Here is a 19,942-nt window from a genome sequence, read left to right on the forward strand (position 1 = left end):
CCAGGAAAAGGGTTTCTGGGTGGACCTACCTTTCCCGCGTCCACCAGTTCTGCAATTTCATCTAGATATGGACCACTGGCCATGAAGAAGGCCCAGCGGTAATGAACCCCTTGCCAGAAATGCTGAAAGGAAGAAAATAATTATGGTGAGGGTATAGAAAAGAGACTGCAGCTAACCAAAGACATTTTCTGCAGGACCAAGACAAATGAACCCGTTTCCCGTACCACGTTGACACATGATTATATACTCAGAACCTTAGCATAAGCAAATGAACAAGACCTACCCATGTCAACTCAGGGTCTCCATGTATGGCTGACACAGAAAAGCTTTCCTTAAATGACAGCCTGAATGTCTCATGTGCTGAACTGCTTACCTATGAGGAATCAGGGCCTGGAGGTTTGCAGGAAGTCAAGAGGCACAAAAACTACATTTAAAACTGTTTTAGGAATGAGAGTCACTAAAACATGCTCTTAGAGAAGATTCAATTGTATTTTTTTTTCTTTTTGATTCTGTCAGGAATAAGAAGCTTCAGGGAAAGGGTATGAAGTTGCTTTTATATTGGCTGGGTCTAATCAGGCGGCCCAGCTACCACTGTAGTTACTGTGACTGTCACACTACCCAGGCTTTGTAGAACAGAACCTCTCAACTTGATAGATGAGCAAAATTCTTACATGGAAAGGGTTCCTCCACTCAACTTCTGTACCACTTATAACAGGATCTCACCATGTAGCCCTGGCTGCACTCAACAGTGGCAACTTTCTGCAGGAAGTGAGTGAGATATTATCAAAACAGCAGTAAGCCAAGCTCCGAGACAGCTCAAGCTGGCTTGAGTCCTCAGAGATGAGTAAGGACACTTAGGTCCATGCTACTGTCCTGCCTGCTCCTACACACAACTGCAAAGTGAGGGCAGACTGTTCACTGAGGCCAGCCTTGGCTTGACAATCCCTGAGCCCAGGCTCTGTCATGTGACCTGCAAGGCTGGGAGTCTATCTAGTCACAACTCTCTAGAGCAAAGCTTCCTAAACTGTGGGTCATGACCACATATGGAGTCATACAACTGAATGCATAAGTCATGAAAACTCTAACAGTAAAAGGCTCTGTACCGCGTATGTGGCTAGACACTGATGCACTGATATTCGCAGCACAGGGCTCACCCAGTAAATGATAAACACAGCAGACCTGTTCAACTGATTCTCCTACAGTCTGCTGCGGCTTCCAGGACCACAGTGAAACATTCTGGTAACTATCCGGGGCATTAAAGGGGGAAATAAAATGGTTACAACTGCCACATCTAAGTCCCTCACAACACATTCCTCTGTGAAGCGAACTACTTGATTCCTAACAGCGCACAAAGAACAGTCCAGATTCCTTCCTCTGCCAACAGCTACCATGTGGTTTTCCTTAAGCGGTTGTTTCTGGACACTGGCAGAAGCAGAGTGCACTCTGCTCAGCTCCACACCACACTCTGCAGGCAGGCTAAAGTGCTGTGCTTCCTCACAGCTCTTCGCCTTAAACAAGGTGAGTCTGTGCTTCTAAGAAACCCGTCTTAATCTCCTAATGGTGCCCAAGTTCATTTCGAGCATAAAGAAGCAACTAGGAGGGTAGAGATGGTTCAGGGGTTAAGAGCACTTGCTGTTCTTACAGAAGACCTGGGTTTGGTTCCCAGCACCTTCCTGACAGCTTACTACTGTCCTCGACTCCAATTCCAAGAGATCCAGCACTCTCTTGTGGCCTCTGATGGCACTAGATACACACGCAGTGCACATCCACAGATGCAATCAATACATGCATACACACAAGATAAAAATCATGAATTTTCTTTAAAAAGCAGTTAAAGGCTGACCACAGTGACACACACTTGTAATCCAAGCACTTGGGAGGCAGAGGCAGAGGCAGGAGGAACACAAGTTTCAGGTAAACCTGACCTACATAATGAAACCCCATCTAAAAACAAAACAAACAAACAAAAAGACCTCTCAAGAGCCAGGGTGTGACTCAGCGGCACTTCTTGCTCCATGTATGTAAGGCCAAGTTCAATCCCTGGTTCCTCATTAAAAATCAAGCATAAAAAAGAAGAGAAATTGATGGAAGGAAGGAAGAGGGAATGGGAAAGAAAGCTAAAGATAGTTAGCACACTGAACATGGTGATAGCTGCCTGGGTCCACACAGGTGGACCTTGAGGGTCTGTCTACTTCCTTTTCAAAGAAAAGGAAGTAGTTTAAAAAACAGCATTTATCTTTATTTTCTTCTATCATGTATACCATTTCACTCCAATTCAATACTCTAGAACTGCACCAACTTATAACCTGAAATTACTACATCAGCCTCTGTCCCCACTGTGGTGACCAGAGGTGATGGCACTAAGTAGAGGGAGACACTTTAAGCCCTTCCTCAGTCCTGTAACTGAGGCTATAAGCACTAATTCCCAAGGCCCACCAGTCTCCGGGGGCATTCAGCTTGGGCACTGGAGCACTGTACAGTCCCAGAAGCCGTGGCCTATCAACACAGTCAACCTGACTAATCTGAAGTCCCCAAAACTCCCATCACGTCACCAATCTTGACAGTTCACTGGGGGTGTGGAATGACGGGACGGCAAAGGCATGACGGTTCCATCAGTATCCATAGCCTCTAGGTAAAAGTACAATTTCCTTAAGGTTTCTGAACCCCACAGACCTCTAGAGGTGCGATATCTACTGTTACATGACTGCAGCAACAGGAAACAAGCCTCTACCTTACGTACAAGGGACTGTGTTTTAAGACTGGTGAGAAAGAAAACCATCAGGTAGAGGTAGGAAGCAGGAAGGTGTATCAGATGAATCCAGAGAAGCAATAACAGCTCATCAAAAGAAGTTAAAGAGAGTCTTGATGCCCTAGGCCTGTGCCACACTCTTCATGTGGATTATCTTAGTTAACGCTTACAGCAGTGCAGTAAACACAGATCAGCAGCCTTACCTTATGGGCAAAACAGTAAGGAATGTACGTGCACAGGGTCACACCGCTACTAGACAGAATTTGAGTCCTGCTGTGTGAATCTAGAGACCATGCAGGCAGCCACTGTGGTAAGAGGAGGAGGTGGCCAGGTGGCAAAACCAGTGGTACAAAGCACTTGCTCACTCGCACCAGTCAAGGTTTGCCTTCCTACCTTCAAGGTCTTGGTACCCATGGTGACTCCTGTCTGCAACATGCCATCAGCAATGCCCAGTTGGTCCATGTTCAGGAGAAAAGGAGTCACCAGCGTCACATAGGTGGCTCCTGACCACTTCTTGAGAAAATATAGAGCCCATGTTTCAGTAGATCCACCAACATTATCAAGGATAAAGTCAAACCTGGAGGGGAAGAATCAAATAAAAACAGTCTGCCAGTCTCTACACGGGCACAGATCTTTCACTTGGTTGTCAAGGTGTATTCAATGACAGCGCATGCACCATGTGGCACTGTGTCATCCCAAGGGGTGGCTGAGAGGGGAGAAGGCACAGCCACTCCCTTCCACTTATACCTTTTTTTCCCCAAAGCTAAAACGCAACTAATTTCTTATTACTAGTTTTCTTATATCTTATACCTTAAGAAAGATGTAAGCAAGTGGTTCTGAATTGGGGTGATTTGAGTTAATATGAAGAGAACAGAGTCTTACACCGAAAAAGTATACAGGTAAATCTATAAGTCACTGGTAGACTTCAGGCTGTCCAGGTCGAGGAACCCGATATCAACCCTGAAGACGACTGCAGATCTGTCCTTTCAGTAGCTTCTCAGTACACATGACTACTCAAAAGAAAGATATACAGAGTGTCTGTAAGGCTGACTTGCCTTTATCCCCTCTACAATCAGAAATGCATCCTCTTTACCTTCCAGAATTTCTTTTTGTGTATTTTATGTATAACATCAGGATAATGCATGAAAAAAAACCACCCTCCTCTTAGCCTCCACTGCTACTCTGACCTGCCCATGCCCCCAAACTGTCTAACAGAATCCACAGAACTGACAGATATTCAGATCTCTAATCTAACATAATAATGCTATAATCACTATACTGCACCCAAAGGGATAAAAACCCACAAAAGCTTTTCATTCATCACTTTTAAAAACAATATTCTTTTAGAAAATGCATGTGTATAAATTAAGTAAATCAACTGGTAAATTCCTCCTGAGTTAAGTTTCCCTCTTCCAAATTCATCTGGAGGAAGTCAAAACATCAAAGCTTTTAAGATAGTTTTGGCCAGCTTCAAGGATACAGAGTCTTTTATGGGATTAAGCTAAAGAGAGAAAAAAATAAAGGCTACAAAAGGCAGGAGAGTGACCTTCCTAAAGGATCACACTTCTCATTAGCAAAGTTTATACTGTATTCTTAATGCATTAGTAACAAATATGAGGCTATTTAATTTGTGGAAAACTTAAAACTGCTATTACTTACTGGGCACCATGTGAGAAAAATCTGGGACAACCTGTAGGCTGAATTATCCCAGGAATGATTAGTGACCTTGAGCTAACACCCAAAAGCCCCTGCCTCTGCCTTCTCAACCATGATGTGATAGCACTAAAAAGAATTTAACTCTCTCGTGCTGAAATCACTATAACATCAAGAAAACTGCAACTTGGAAGAAGTCACAAATTTTCTATAGGCAAATTCAGAGTTCAACCTTTGGGCAGAGGTTATAATTACAATGATCAACTTCAACTAAACTGTTGGGGTTTGAATGAGAATGCCCCCCCCAAATATTTGTATATTTGAATGACTGGTTTGTAGTTGGTGGAACTTGTTTGGGGTGTGGCCTTGTTAGAGGACATGTATCACTGGGATCAGCTTTGAGGTTTAAAAAGCCCATGTCATTCTCAGTTAGTGGACACAATCTCTCTCACCTCTCTCTCTGTCTCTGTCTCTCTCTCTCTCTCTGTGTGTGTGTGTGTGTGTGTGTGTGCTGTTGTTGTGTTGTCTCAACATGCAAGCCCTCAGCTACTGCTCCAGTGCCACACCTACCTGCCTGCTGCCATGTTTCCCACCATGATGGTTAGGAGCTCACCCTCTGAAACTGTAAGCAAGCCCTCAGTGAAATGCTTTCTTTTAAAAGTTGTCTTGGTCATGGTGTCTCTTTACAGCAATAGAAAAGCAAGACACTGTTGAAGGAAGAGGAAGAGAGGAGAAAGGGAGGGAGGGAAAGAAGGAAAGCCCCCTACTGGAAGAGTACAATCAAGAAGGCAAGAGCACTTGCCAAAGAAGCTGAGGGGACTGTCACATTGCTATGAGAGGACAGACTAAGTGTCTTTCAGCCTTCAGGTTCTCCTCTGTAAACAACTTACAAACATTATACTACTAAAGGTCAATAGAGGAGAATGGGTTGGCAATGACCTTTGTGTAAGCCCAGCAAGTGGCCAGGTCCTGCCCCCAAGGACCTCCAACCACCAGGCTTTGCCCACAGAACACTACCAGCTATAATAGCCAGACCCAGCCCCTCCAGATGCAGGTGGCTAAGCTCCACCAAAGTAAAAAGCCCAACCTTAGAACTTGAAATCCCACCAATCCCCGCTCTGGAAAGCTCCACCACTTCCCCAAGAAACCCTACATAAAGCCTATCTTCTTCTCTCTGCTTCTGCTCCCTATAAATCTCTTATGTGCAGTTTGCTGTGTGGTGTATTTGCGGTACTCCTTGGCTCTTGACTGCCAGGGTAACTTTCCCCTCAGAGCTGTAACACTTCAGGGAGGAGGGAGCCTCAATTGAGAAAATGCCTCCATAAGATCCAACTGTAAGGCATTTTCTTAATTAGTGATTGATGTGGAGGCCCACTGTTGGTTGGGGTCACCCCTGGACAGTTGGTCCTGGGTTCTATAAAAAAAAAAAAAAAGGCCAAGCAAGCCATGAAGACAATAAGCCAGCAGCAGCAGCCCTCCAAGGCCTCTGCATCAGCTCCTGCCTCCAGGCTCCTGCCATTTGAGTTCTTGTCCAGACTTAATTCCATGATGAACAGTGATGCGGAAGTAGAAGCCAAATAAACCCTTTCCTCCCCAAGTTGTTTTTGATCATGGTGTGTCATCACAATAAGTTACCCCAACTAAGACAGAAATTAGTACCAGGGGTGTTGCTGTGACAGACCTGACCATGTTGTTCTGGAGAGGGTTTTGGAAGGACTTTGGACTTTGGGTGAGAAAAGCCATTGAGCGTTGAGAGCCTGGTAAGCTGTTCTGTGCCAGCTTGGAAGAAAATAATTTTGAGATCAGTGCAGACCATGGGGACCTGGCTTGTGGAGTTCTAGAGGGAAGTTTGAGAGTTCCTTAAAGACTCTCTATCAAATCCATTTGTTTTAAATTGAGAACCCATGGTTCTGGTTAGCTGAAGAATGAGTTGTGATTAACAAGAGACCAAAAACACTAAAGTAAAACCTTTCTATTACTGGGACAATGGATGCTTGTCAGCTGGAGCTAGGAAGTTAGCAGTGATTAAGAAGAGACCAGCGTCAATGAGATGAGTTCTTCTGGGAAGTGTTTCCTGAGAGTCAGCGCACAGAAGCTGTGTTCCAGAGGTGGCCAAGCTTGTATCTCACATTGACAGCTGAACTTGGTAATGTGTAAGAGTCACCCAGGTGGTACTGGTTTGGAAAGTATGACGGGGTCATGGAGAGTAGCCGATGCTTAGAACATTGAGAGGCCAGGAGAGACCACTGGTGAAGATGCAGCCTCAGGGACAGCTGAAGGCCCAGGACTGAAGGCATTATGCAGAGAAGCTGAGGCTTGCCACCATGAAGAGAGCTCAGGAGAAGCTAATGGAGACCCCAGCATTTTAGAGATGCCAGCGCCATGTGATGACCACCGAGAACAGCAGCAGTGGGGAGTGGAGCCTGCCCCAGCTAGAGGACAAGTGCTTGTGCTGCAGAGGGTGAAGCCAGGGAAGTGACCTCAGCCCCTAGAAGGAGTCCAGAAGACTGTGAGTGAATCCCAGATATTGGACAATGAGTTATTTATACTGTTGGGAGTTTGGTTTTGCTTTGTTCAGTTAATGTGCCATGATTCTTCCCTCTTGAAGTAAGAAAGTATACTTTGTTTATTTTTGATTTTATCGGAGCCCAAGTGGAGAGATTTCTAAACTTGAGAGATTTGGGACTTTTAACAGATTTTAGATTTTAAAAAGATTAAATGTTTTTAAAGAGACAACTTTTGAAGTATTTGAATTTGTAAGGCTCTGGGGCTTTTTAATAAAGTTTGTAAAACATTTTATAATACCTTTATTAACGTGTGATCTTCAGTACAAATAAAAAAGGAAAGGTTGTATATTAACAGTACTGTGTTTGTCAAGCTGTGCTAGCTAGTTTTATGTTAACTTGACACAAGTTAGAGTAATCAGAGAGCAGAAAGGCACAACTGAGGAAATGCCTCCAAAGATCTGACTGCAGGCAAACCAGTAGGCACTTTCTTAATTAGTGATTGATGGGGGAGGGCAGCTCACTGTGACGGGTGCCACCCCTGGGCTGGTGGTTCTGGCTTTTATAAGAAAGCAGGCTGAGCAAGCCATGAGGATTAAGCCAGTAAACAGCACCCCTTCATGGCCTCTGTGTCTCCAAGTTCCTACCCTGTTAGAGATCCTGTTCTGACTTCCTCTGATGAAGAACAGTAACATGGTAGCTCAAGCCAAATACATCCTTTGCTCCCCAAGTTGCTTCAGACATGGAGTTTCATCACAGCACAGAGTCCTGACTGGACAAGCACTAGGCACTAATCCAAAAGAGGAAAGTAGGCTCTGTAAAGGAGGAATGTGTCTGGTTCACCAGCATCTGGTGTCTACAACAGTCCTGATGAGAGATGAAGCGCCCTGAAGGACAGAATACACAGGCTCTGGCTGGCTGCTCCAGGGAGCACTGCAGAGAAGAGGACCTTGTGTTTTCATCCTTCAATATTACACATCTAGTCAGTGTGGCCAAGAAAAACTGGCTTCTGAAGATGGATTTTAAAAAAGAAAGAAAAACCTTTGAAATTGTGGGCAAATACTTGTGAGCTGCACTTTCAGATTCAGTTCTGCCTTAGCTAACGGAGATCAAATTAACAGGCCAGAGGCAAGAGCAACAGGGCCTGAGAGAACCCCAGTCAGTCCTATCTGGTCTCTTAGGCCAAACCACAGGCTGGCTTTCAGGCATTCCGCATACCCTGATCCCTGCCAGCAATGTTTTCTTATGCCCTTAATGGAGCCAAAACATTGAAATGTGTTTAGGAGTAATCGTGTGGTTTTGTGCCCTCCTCTCTATTCTTCCTGGGATGATGCCACAGAAGGAATCACATCCCAATCTTGTAGCCTTAAAATCATCAGACCATGTATAAAAATAACTTCCAAAGTACATACCATGTGGAAATGGATCCAAATGACAAGGAATGCTTTAAGAGTCTTTCAGAAGATTCCAGCCTGACTGTGAAGCCACCACACTGGTGGCCTCAGACCTGCACGCTCAACTGTACCCGTGCCGTCCTGCCAACAGCAGCTTTGCTCCACTACTTACAGTTTTAAAGATTTCAACTGCTCTTCCACGCTTCCCAGCGTGTAATCAACGACCTCGTCTGCTCCGAGCCTCCTTACAAGTTCACTGGCATCTTGAGAACAAACTGCAGTCACATGAGCGCCCCATGCTTTCATTATCTGCCACGGGAGGGAGGTACGAGGGGAAAGTTAAAAAAAAAAAGTGCATTTTTTAAATAGAAAACGTTGGCACCAGGTGTACACATATCATGGTAATCTCTAGAACTTCTACATCCTCGGTCAGCAAGAACTGCAAAAGGCCACCTATCAGACCCGGTTACAACGGTCAGGAAAATCCCACCAGCGCTCATCTTCCGTAGGCAAAGCCACATTTCTGTCTTGAGTGTAAGCAGTGCCCCACCAGGATCAGAAAAACCAGGAGAGCCACAGCCTCAAGTGAAGCAGCTTCAATGACAGAGGGCAAATAGCAGAGAAAACAGAGAAACAAACATCACACATCCTCAGGACGGGAACACAGGAAAAGCACCCAGAACAAAACAATGCAGCATCTCCTCATTTGCATCTCCAGAATGTCTTCAATCAGTGCTTCAGAATTACTTAGACCATGGGCAGATGGGCAAAGTGCCTGCTGGGTAAGCACTAGGACCTAGGTTCAGATCCCAGCAGCATGTAAAGGTCAGGCATGGCAGTACATGCCTACAGTCCCAGCACCGGGGAGGCAGAGACAGCAGGGTCCCTGGAGCCACATCAGTGAGCACAGCTTCACGTGATGGAGAGAATGGAAGAAGCAGCGTCACTCTGGGCTCCACATGCACACACACAAGCACATCTGGAAACATGTATAGTGGTCTGCTATCAGATGCAAGGTTAATAGGAAAATATGAACATTTTAGTTTTAGAACAAGAATTGGTTCCTCTCCTTTGGAGTACGAAGGCCCAGATAAATGGTCTCTTGTCTTTAAAACCCAAGTACAGACTTAATACAAGAGGACATAATTCTAATGTCACTCACGTTTACGTATCTGAAATCACCCTCCAAACCCGATATACTTTTCTATACTGTCAATTTCATAAAGTTAACAGGGACTATTGCCAGTCTAGCATCAAGCAAGACACTTCAGATTTATCAGAAATTTGGGATGGATATCAATATACAATCCTAGCCCTTTGGGATACAGAGCCAAGGATCAGAAACTCAAGGTCATTCTCAACCATATAGAGTGTTTAAGGTCAGCCTATGATGTACCGGACTCTATCTCAAAACAAAAACATAAGTATTTCCCAAGGATTCATATAACCTGAAAATCTGAGAAAATTGAACCACTGAGAAAGGGTAACATATATAGTTTATTATGTTTGTAGGCCATAGACAGGGACTCTGGAGTAAAGAAATACATTGCTTTCAACAGCAAGTCCTGACAGCAAGTCAAAGTCCCAGGGTGAAGTCTAAGATGACCATCTTGTCCCCAAAATATATGCAAAGCATTGTGGAGGAAAGGAAATAACGTGCTAAAGACCTGCATCTATTACATGCTTTTCTTTAAAGATTCATGTTCATTTTATGCATATTGAACCCCAAGGCTAGAGTGACAGACAGTTGTGAGCTGCCATAAGGGTGCAAGGAACCAAACCCCAGTCTCTGAAGAGAAACCAGTGCTCCTAGTCACTGAGCCAGCCCTCCAGCTGCTGACCACTGAGCCAGCCCTCCAGCTGCTGACCACTGAGTCACCCCTCCAGCTGCTGACCACTGAGTCACCCCTCCAGCTCCTGACCACTGAGCTAACCCTCCAGCTCCTGACCACTGAGCCAGCCCCTCCCGCTGCTGACCACTGAGCCAGCCCCTCCCGCTGACCACTGAGCCAGCCCTCCAGCTCCTGACCACTGAGCCAGCCCTCCAGCCCTATGTTTTATTTAAACAGCATTAAGTCCTCAGCACTTCCCCACTGTGATGAACTGTGAACCAAAACACTTCCTGTCCTCTCAAAGTATTCTTTTCACATATTTTGCCACAGCTACAAGAAAAGTAACCAAGACACATAGGTTGCTTTTTTTAATCTCCTTGATGGTGCTCTTTGATGTATCAAGATTTTTTAACTTGATAAAGCTCAACTTGCTTTGCTTATGCTTTTAGTGTCACGTCTAAGGATCTGCTGCCAAATCACAGGAGATGAATATTTATAGCTGGTCTCTTCTAAGAGTTTTATGGTTGGTGCTCTTACATTGAACTCTCTGATCCACCTTGAATTATTTTTGTGTATCATGTAAGATAAAGATCCAATTCCCTTCTTTTTAGGTGAGCATCCAGTTGTCTCATCGTCTGTTGGAAGGACATTTTCCCCTCACTTAACCATTCTGCCATCCTTGTTAAAAATGAAATGATGGGGCCAGAGCAATGGTTCAGCTAAGAGCACTGGCTGCTCACCCACAAAACCCTACATCAGTTACCAGTTCATAACGCCTGTAACTCTAACTTCAGGAGATCCGACACCCTCTTCTGACCTCTCTGACTATCAGCACACACATGGCATATACCTGCACAAATACTTACAGACGTATAAAAAACAAAACTGACCACGCATGTATAGGTTTCTCTCTGGATAGTTAATTTTTTCCATTGTAGTCTTGTTATGCTTTCTCTCTCTCTCCCTCCTTCTTTTGGTAATGCTGTTTACTGCTAACTGCAAACTTTTATCTACATCCACCACCATGGTCTTCCTCCCAAATGGTTTCGCTCCACAAACTCAACTTTTCCATGCTAAACAAATGGAAAGGTTAATGTTTCCTTTTTATATCAGAACATGTTCATTTGGGTCACTGAAATTAAAAGGCATTTATTAGATGCCCTACTTTTCTGTAACTGTGTTAAAACACTGACCAAAACCAATTTGGGGAGTAAAGTATTTCAGCTTACAGACTATGTCCAAGGAAGTCAGGGCAGGAACTTAAGGCAGGAGCTGATGCAGGGGCAATGGAGGGGAACTGCTCACTGGCTTGTTCTCCATGGCTTGCTCAGCTTGCTTTCCTATACAACCCAGGACCATCTTCCCAGGGATGGCACTGCCCACAGTGCCAAACATTGATCAAGAAGATGCCCCACAGACATGCTTACAAGCAAGGCAATTTGATGGAGGCGATTCCTTAATGGAAGCTTCTTTTCTCGGGTAACTATAGCTGGTTTCAAGCTGACAAAATTAACCATACACTAGACCCAGTTTTCAATGAAAACTAATTTATAATATACGAATTTATAAATTCATAGAAACTAAAACCTTCCCAGTCACAAGATTAAAAAAGTCTGTTACCTGTATCGCAAAAGTACCAACTCCACCTGATGCACCCAAGATTAAAGCGCTGCAATAGAAAAGGAAAGAGAACCCGTGAGAATCTTGGGCAGACATACCTGATGAATGAACTTTTAAAGAGGAACTGCCTCAGTGACAAACAATCCCCAAAGCAAATAGTTATTCAACTTCTCAAGACTGAATCGCACAGATTTCAGCAAGAAGCTGCAAATACTTAAAATGAGACATTTTACAAACCATTAACTGAAAACACAAAGCATTAGCATACTAACAGTTGTCTTGCTGGTAGTCTGGGTGGTGCTTTCTAACTCTGCTTTGTTTCTCTGCTAGTCACTACCCTTCCCCAGGAAGGAGGGAACTTGAGGTGCTCGGTAACGCAGCTCGCAGAAAGTCACATTCCTGACCACATTCCCGCTGAGGTGGAAGGAGCACCTGTGCTCAGGCACGTCCTGCTAAACTGTCACAGAAGGGACTCTCATCCGAGGTGTGACTTCCTGTGGAAGCAGACACCTGTGTCCTGCCAGCACAAGCACCCAAACCCGGGCCCTTACCACACCTACTCAGGGCCCTCATGCCACTTGGGACAGGGACCAGGCCTAGAGAGTGGAGTAGAGTAAGAAGAAGGGGTGCAGGAGAGCCTGAGCCTCTAAACACAATGCAAGGCCAAGTGTGCACAGGAACAGACCGACCATCCATCCCCAAAGAAGTCTGTAATCTGAAAGAGAATCAGTGGTCAAAATGCATCAGGCAGGCAAGGCGGGTCAGTGAGTAAAGCTGCTTGGTGGGAAAACCTGACCACTGGTGTTCAATCAACTGGCACCCACAGGGGAAGGGAAGAACAGATTCAAGTGGTCCTCTGACTCCATACATGTGCTATGGTGCACGTATGAACACACAGAGATACACACACACACACACAGAATTTTAAAATTTTTTGAAAGAATCACCGCTTTGCATACTTTTACATACTTTTATTCTGGAATTAATTGCCTTCCTGGACTGCACGGTTTCAAATACCTAGAAAAGTGTACTGAATGGCAGTTTGGTGCTGTTACCAACAGAGGTGGAGGGGCATTGCACGTTTGTCTGCACTCTGGTGCTATGTTAACTACTATGGGAGACTGTTTCATGAAATGTTCTGAGCGCACACAGAGAAACAGCCTTCTGAGACTAAGTGCTGGGGTGCCGCTGCTTGTCTGCCACTCTCATTACAGAACTGCTACTTACGGCCCTTGTCTTCACTACCAGACAGTACAGAATTTCACCACCTACTGCTAACCGGTGCACTGAACCTCAGAACACACACTGTCTATAATCTTAACCCTGGCTTCATTTTTCCTGTCCCTTACTCAAATCCCAGCAGCTGATTATTATCCTCTGTTAAATGTTAAAAGTTATTACTATAATTTCCAAGCCAGCTGCTCCTTTTGAAATACCATTAAATATAATTAAAAGAAGTCTCCCTGAAAATCATGCTCCTCTACAAAGAGTTTTCATCTCACCAAACTATCAATAGTGAAGAAAAAAAGAAACTCTGGAGCTTCTCACTCCTCCAGACTTCAATCTCACGCTTGAGAGCCTTAGGAGCTCCTAAGTGGGAGAGGGGGTGGCACACCTAGAACCCAGCACTCCAAGAGGCTGAGGCAGGTAAACTGCAAGCCCAAGGCCAGCCTGGGCAACCCAGAGAGACCCTGTCTCAAACCAAACTATGTAAACAAAGCAAACCTGTCACACAGATCATCTCCCAATTAATTCGCTCACAAAATATTTACCCCGACTTTCTGCCTCATTATCTAAGTTAGTGAAATGCTCCTTCAAGAAAATTCAAGTTTCTCTTTTAACCTATATTAAGACAGAGAAAAGAACAGGCATTTTTATCAAGTTTTTAGTTGTCTGAGGCCGGCGGCTATTTGTCTAAGAAAATGCCTTTCTGGTAGCTTAAGGATACCTTCCTAGGGAAGCTTCAGACCAGCGGTCGTTATTCTTAGGACACAGTGGCCTTACCCTGTGCCTGGTGGCTTGTCTGCCTTTAGTTTTGTTTCTTTCAAATAAGGGGATGGGGACAAAAGAGAGTTCGTACATGGGGTTAGAGGAGGCATTCTGGGCAGATCTCAGGTTTACAGCCTCTTGTGTCTGTTCAGTGCGGCACCTACTTCTGCTCTGCAGGCACTGAAGGGACAGACCTCCTATCAGACCCTGCGCTGGCCTGGTCGGGGTTGACTCCATCTCACCACCACTGTATCTTAAGCACTGCAGTAGCTGCTGCCACCAGAAGACAGGGGTTCATTTCTAGGGGGCTGGAGACAAGGCTGCTCTTCCAGAGGACTGGGATTCAAATTCTAGCATCTACATGGCAGTTCACAACCGTCTGCAACTCCAGTTCCAGGGGGTCTGACACCTTAACACAGACATACATGCAGGCAAAATTCCAATGCATGTAAAAGAAAAATAATCATTAAAAAAAAATTAAAGACTTCTAGTTTCTACCTGAGAGGATTAAAAGGATACCAAATATAATGGCTGCCTGAGGGCTCAACTGCCAGACACATCTCTGACTCCTTCCTGTCAGCTTGTCTCTTCCCCATAACCCTTAATCCAAAGCAGCTTCACTTCCTAAATAAAAGCAAAATTATCTCACAAAAGTAGGGCTTGAGAACCAAGTTAATCAACTAGTGTCAGTTCCCAATGCTGCCACCTGAGGGCGCCCACAAAGAGCAAAAGGCCAAGTAGCAGGCTCAAGAAGTGCTGGAGACAGTTGGGACACACAATTTTCTAGCTGTGCAAACTTTAGTTTTGCATAGGGTCAGGCAGGGTCTATCCCTTTTCAAACAAAGTAAATATACCAAAAGCACAGCAGGAAAAATGAATTCTAAAGCCAGCAATAAGCTGATTGTTACTGTGTCTCTGAGCCTACGGTAGTGTGGCAGCCGCCTCCCTCACAACGGCACCTAGGTGATGTTCCCGGAGCATTTCCCGACTTGTTTGCTGTGATGGTCACACTACACATCAAACCAACCGAAGCTGGAACCTGCTGTTTGTTGGTTTATGTCAGTGCTTCTCAACCCTCCTAACGCTGTGACCCTCTAACACAGTTGATGTTGTGGGGACCCCCAAATATAAAATTATTTTCATTGCTATTTCATAACTAATTTTGCTACTGTTATGGCATGTGATGTAAGTATTTTTGGAGATAGAGGTTTTTCAAAGGGGTAAAACGACCCGTAGGTTGAGAACCACTGGTTTATGTAGAAATAGCCCAAGAAATATTACACTTGCAAGAGCACTTTAATTCAAAATTGTCCAGGCTTTTAGTACATGCCACTCACTTCCTAGTCAACACAGCTTACTCTGAAGATTCTGAGGACTGTACCAGTAGCAGATCTAGAAAACATGGGAAGGTAGGAATAATTAGAATGCTATGCATTCTTCTTCATCGTTGAGACAGGGTACTAGGTAGCCCAGGTTGGCCTCACACTGGCTGTGCAGCTGAGGGTGGCCTTGAACTCCAGATCCTCCTATCTCAGCCTCCAGAGTATTGGGATTACAGGCATGTGCCACCATACTTGCTTTCTTAAACTCTAAACCCTAACTTGCTGTCATTTCTGTCTAAGGTCTAACGTCTCTCTAAGCAAGCATGAAGACACTAATGTAATGGTGCTTTCTCGGAAGACATGACTCAGCTGTTAATACTCGCTGCTCTTCCAGAGGACCTGAGTTCAGTTCCCAGCACCCATGCCACCTGGCTTTCAACCACTCAGCTTCAGGGGATCAGACTTCTGGACTCCACAGGTACCCTCACTCATGTGGCACACCCTCACACAGACACACAGACACACAGACACACACACACACGTACACACACACAACCAAATCCAAACCATAGGGGAAGCAGAAGGAGGGACCAACCCTCAAGTTTCGGTTCTGTCTTGGCCTACAGAAAGCTGGGCTGCAAATGCACAGATCTAAGCTCTGCCTCATTTTATTCTCAAAAGAAAACACAAGGCTCAGATTCATGATGCAAAGGGGTGAGCAGAGGTGTAATCTGGGATAGTGAAAATAACTGGTAATTCCAATGCAATTTCATCTTTTGCTTCTTCCTTTCCAACCCATATGTAACCGGCTTCCCTGACTCCCCATAAGATTAAGGACCCTCTATTAGATCCTAATGGCTAAGAAACAAAGTGTTGGAGGAGGCTGCTTGTTTGTCCAGGCCACCCAGAACCAAAATAATCACACAGAAACTGTATTAATTAAATCACTGCTTGGCCCATTAGCTCTAGCTTCTTATTGGCTAACTCTTACATCTTAATTTAACCCATCTCCATTAATCTGTGTATGGCCACGTGGCTGTGGCTTACTGGCTAAAGTTCTGGCGTTCGTATCCAGTGGGGGCTACATGGCTTCTCTCTAACTCTGCCTTTATTTCTCCCAGCACTCAGTTTAGTTTTCCCTACCTATCTCTATTCCACCCTATCAGGCCAAGCCAGTTTTTATTCACCAATCTTATTCACCACATACAGAGGGGAATCCCACATACAAAGATGATATGAAATCTGACTACATTTTCTACAGGTTAAAAAAAAAAAAAAACGACCTTTAAGAAATCGGGATGGTGCTGATGATGAACCACGCTTCAGTTTCACGGGGTACATTTAAATGTAGGAGTGGGGAGACAGGTGAAACTGCAGCCGAATTACCCTAGCACAATGCACTGCCTACTTAATAGTCTCAGTCTCCCTGCTAGAGTAAATGAGAAACTTTGAGTGAGAGATACTACAGTTATAAAACAAACTAAGTGAATGTGACCAACACAGCCTGGATTTGTTCTCTTCTATGTCTCTGTAGTTCAAACTGACATTTCCTAGTTTACAGGACAGTTCATGTTGAATTAGACATATGAAATGTAAATATATCTTCCCATGAAAACAAAGCTATTTGTATACATTGTGGCAAATGTCCGAGGTAACTGTTTCTAACCCATAATAGATGAAGAAGTTCAGATACAGGCTAACAATGCTTCTATTACCTGTGATTATTTAGAATTTTGCCTGAGCCTTGGATGGATCTTTTAAGTGGGACAGGCCCTGGGAACAGGCTTGAATCACTAGCTCCTTGAGTCATACACAGAAACAGACTGAAGGAAGGGAAGCTGACGGACACAATGATGAGGAATGTGTTCAAAGCGGGCTGCCACAGTTGAAGCCTCAGCCCTTTACTCACACAGGGGCCTGGCAGCAGAACTGCACAGGCACTCGGCTTTTGTACAATGTAATAAAACTAACAAATGCCAATCACAATCAGTTAGGATGGAGGTCTCTTCCCACTACTCCACTTCCTCCTTCATCCTCCCCATTCCGCCCACCCCCACCTGAATACTAGATTCCAGTGGGAAGCTGACTTGGACCCAGTGCTCTCCCCCGTCACGGCTTCACATCTGAGGTTCTAGTTACCCACCCAACTGTGGCCCCGAAGTAGAAAATTCAAAATTATAGAAATAAGTAATTCCCAAGTTTTAAATAACTTTTACTAGAGCATACTGATAGAATTGTTCTACTTTAATCTGTGGATTCAGAATCCATTGGAGAATTTATGTCTTCATGGATAAGAGGAATTGTTATACATTTGCTTTGGATTTAGTGGGAAACACTGTCTGTGGTTCCTAGTCATTTCTGCATAGAAATAAGTTCTTGCTAGCTGCTCTGGCTTAATAACGCCTTCCAAGCCAGGAATAATAGGCAATAGGCCTGCAATTCCAACACTCAGGAGTCTGAGAAGACCAAATGTTCAAAGTCAGCCTAAGATACACAAAAAGAACCTACTAGACTTCCAAGACGGCTCAGCAGGTTGAGGACCACAGTTTGATCCCTGGAATCCACATAATGGGAAAAAAAGTCAATTTCCAAGGGTTGTCCTCTGACCTCTGTACATGTGTACATGGTGTGTACCAACCTACCAGCCACACAAATATTTTTTTTAAGAGTCTGTGAGATGGCTCCACTGGTAAAGATGCTTGCTGCCAATCCCCAGAACCCATGGGAGAAGGAGAGACCTGACTCTTACAAGTTGTCCCAAGACCTCCACATGCATGCTTTAGCACCCGTTTACCCACAAACACAATATACATAGGCAAATAAATATAAATTTTTTAATGCAGAGGAAGAATCCAGTGGGAGTTGGTTTGCTTTCCATGAGTTGAGCTTGAGACACAAAGAGAAGAGAGCTGGAGCTCAGTGGAGGCTCAGTGGAGCGTTCGAAACACAGACCTGCACATGACCAAGACCTAAAGGAAGTCAGCCGGCAGTGAAACAGAGATGATGGCATGGGAGACCTGGAAACAACAGCAGAGAAGGGCTAGCAGAAGTGAGGGAGAATGCTACTTAAAAGGTAAGAAATCCCGGCACTCTAGAGGTAGAAGCAGGAGGATCGCTAAATTTGGGCACTTGACCCCATGAGGGCAGCTGCAAGTGAATGACAAGGCTCAGAGGAATCCACTGGGCAGTAAAGAGTAGACTTCTGACCTCTGAGGCAGCAGCCCCAGGCACTTCCAATGCTAATCTGTATAGCACAGACCAACAAGGAGGCCTCTGGCTCCCCAGGAAAGAAGGAGTAGTGGCAGATTTGTTTGCTCCATACAGGCCAGGCCCAAGCCTCTCCTCTCCCTAGCCACACAATTCCCAGACAAAGGTTTCTGGGCTTGCCTGCTTCTTCTTGTCCCTGGCGGCATGCAACCAGGTCAGGGTCAGCTGCAGATGAAAAGCCAAAGCTCACAGGAGTGGCAGAAGTGGAAAGAGACAGGGGTGATGCACTGAGGACCAGGCAGTGGGATGCGCAACAAAGGAGGCTGGCACACTACCAGGCGGGCACTGTAATTTCAGTAGAAGCATAGTGTGTGTGTTTGGGTGTGAAGTGAATGTTTTTAAATTTCAGCCTGTCTAATTCTATAAATAGAATTAAAAACCTAATTTACACTACCTGACAAATTCCCCTGATCAAGAGCCTAATCTCAAAATAAAAAAAAAAAAAAAAACCAAAACAACCAAAAGCTAAAATGTATCCCCATTCAATGCATTGGGTTTCAAAGCGGGCACAATTTAAAAGTAAAATTTACTTTAGGGGGTATAGTTTTATGTCTAACACTTTCTAAAACTTCTACCAAACACACTGAAGTACAATTTTCCCAGCAAGAGATACATTTCGGAAGAACATGAACACTCAAGTGTGCCCACAGCCCTACCAATTAATAAAAACATTAAATTGTACCATATTTTAAAATGAGAAGTAACAAATTTACAACTTGGAGTTTACTGGGCAGAGTATGCATATGGCCCAAGGTCTACATTTTTGCATTATTCTTAGGTTCTTCCATCTCTTGTGACTGTCACAAATAAGTAATTGGAAAGGTAGGCTATTATTGTACCTCACGTATAATGGTTTCATCAAGCTGACATTTCTGGGGCCATCAAATGTCTATTGTCACGGTTCCAATGTTTGTAATGTGTCCCTCCAGAACTCAGATGCTAGCATCTTAACCCCAACTGAAGGGACCGGAGGTGCCTGGGTCACGCTGGTAGAACCCTAGTGAGTGGTTCTTCTGAAGGAGCACCCAAGAATCTCGGTGCTTTCAGCATGTGTTGATAAACAATAAGCCCTGTCTGGACACCAGAAGCTGGCCCTCTCCAGACAACAAATGACAGCCAGTGTCTTGGTCTTAAACTTCGAGACTCCAGAAATATGAGGAATAAGTTTCTGTCACTTATAAACCACCATTTTAAAGTGCCAGGCTCTCACTGTTGATCGTGGCTCAGGCGTCCTCCACTACGCACATGAAAAGCCCTGGTGTCAATTACTGAGGCTCTTCAATGCATTTCATTCTAGCTAGTTCTCAGAGGACTGCATCAATTAACAAACCCAATCTAATATCACATTTAATGGCCTTGGGGATAGTGAGATGGAGCACTGGGTTAAGGTACTTGCCACCAAGTCTGACAAACTGAGTTTGTTACCCAGAACCCACGGGGTAGAGAGAACCAATTTCCACCTTCATATACATGTGGGTATGCACATACTCTTGCACAAAAAGTAAATTAAATAAATGTAATTTAAATTCTGCTTAAATTTTAAAAATATATAATAACCTTAAAAGGCATGGGATGATCTAACTTCTCAAAGTTCTCACAACTTGGGATCTTA

The 19,942-nt window shown here is 44.4% G+C and overlaps 1 protein-coding gene across 3 annotated transcripts in view; it reads right to left on the bottom strand.

Moving 5' to 3' along the window:
* Positions 1 to 19,942, bottom strand: part of Rtn4ip1 (reticulon 4 interacting protein 1) — a 41,734-nt gene that overhangs the window by 10,472 nt on the left and 11,320 nt on the right. For all 3 annotated transcript variants that reach the window (XM_050120505.1, XM_050120504.1, XM_050120506.1), the window contains exons 5-8: positions 11,753 to 11,801; positions 8,473 to 8,609; positions 3,143 to 3,326; positions 30 to 122 (exon numbers count right to left, since the gene is read on the bottom strand). In XM_050120505.1, coding sequence (XP_049976462.1) covers positions 30 to 122; positions 3,143 to 3,326; positions 8,473 to 8,609; positions 11,753 to 11,801 — 463 coding nt within the window. The remainder of the gene's footprint in view (positions 1 to 29; positions 123 to 3,142; positions 3,327 to 8,472; positions 8,610 to 11,752; positions 11,802 to 19,942) is intronic.

Source organism: Alexandromys fortis, unplaced genomic scaffold, assembly GCF_014885135.2.
Source record: "Alexandromys fortis isolate MF-2015 unplaced genomic scaffold, M_Fortis_MF-2015_v1.1 scaffold_175, whole genome shotgun sequence".
Classification (NCBI taxonomy): domain Eukaryota; kingdom Metazoa; phylum Chordata; class Mammalia; order Rodentia; family Cricetidae; genus Alexandromys; species Alexandromys fortis.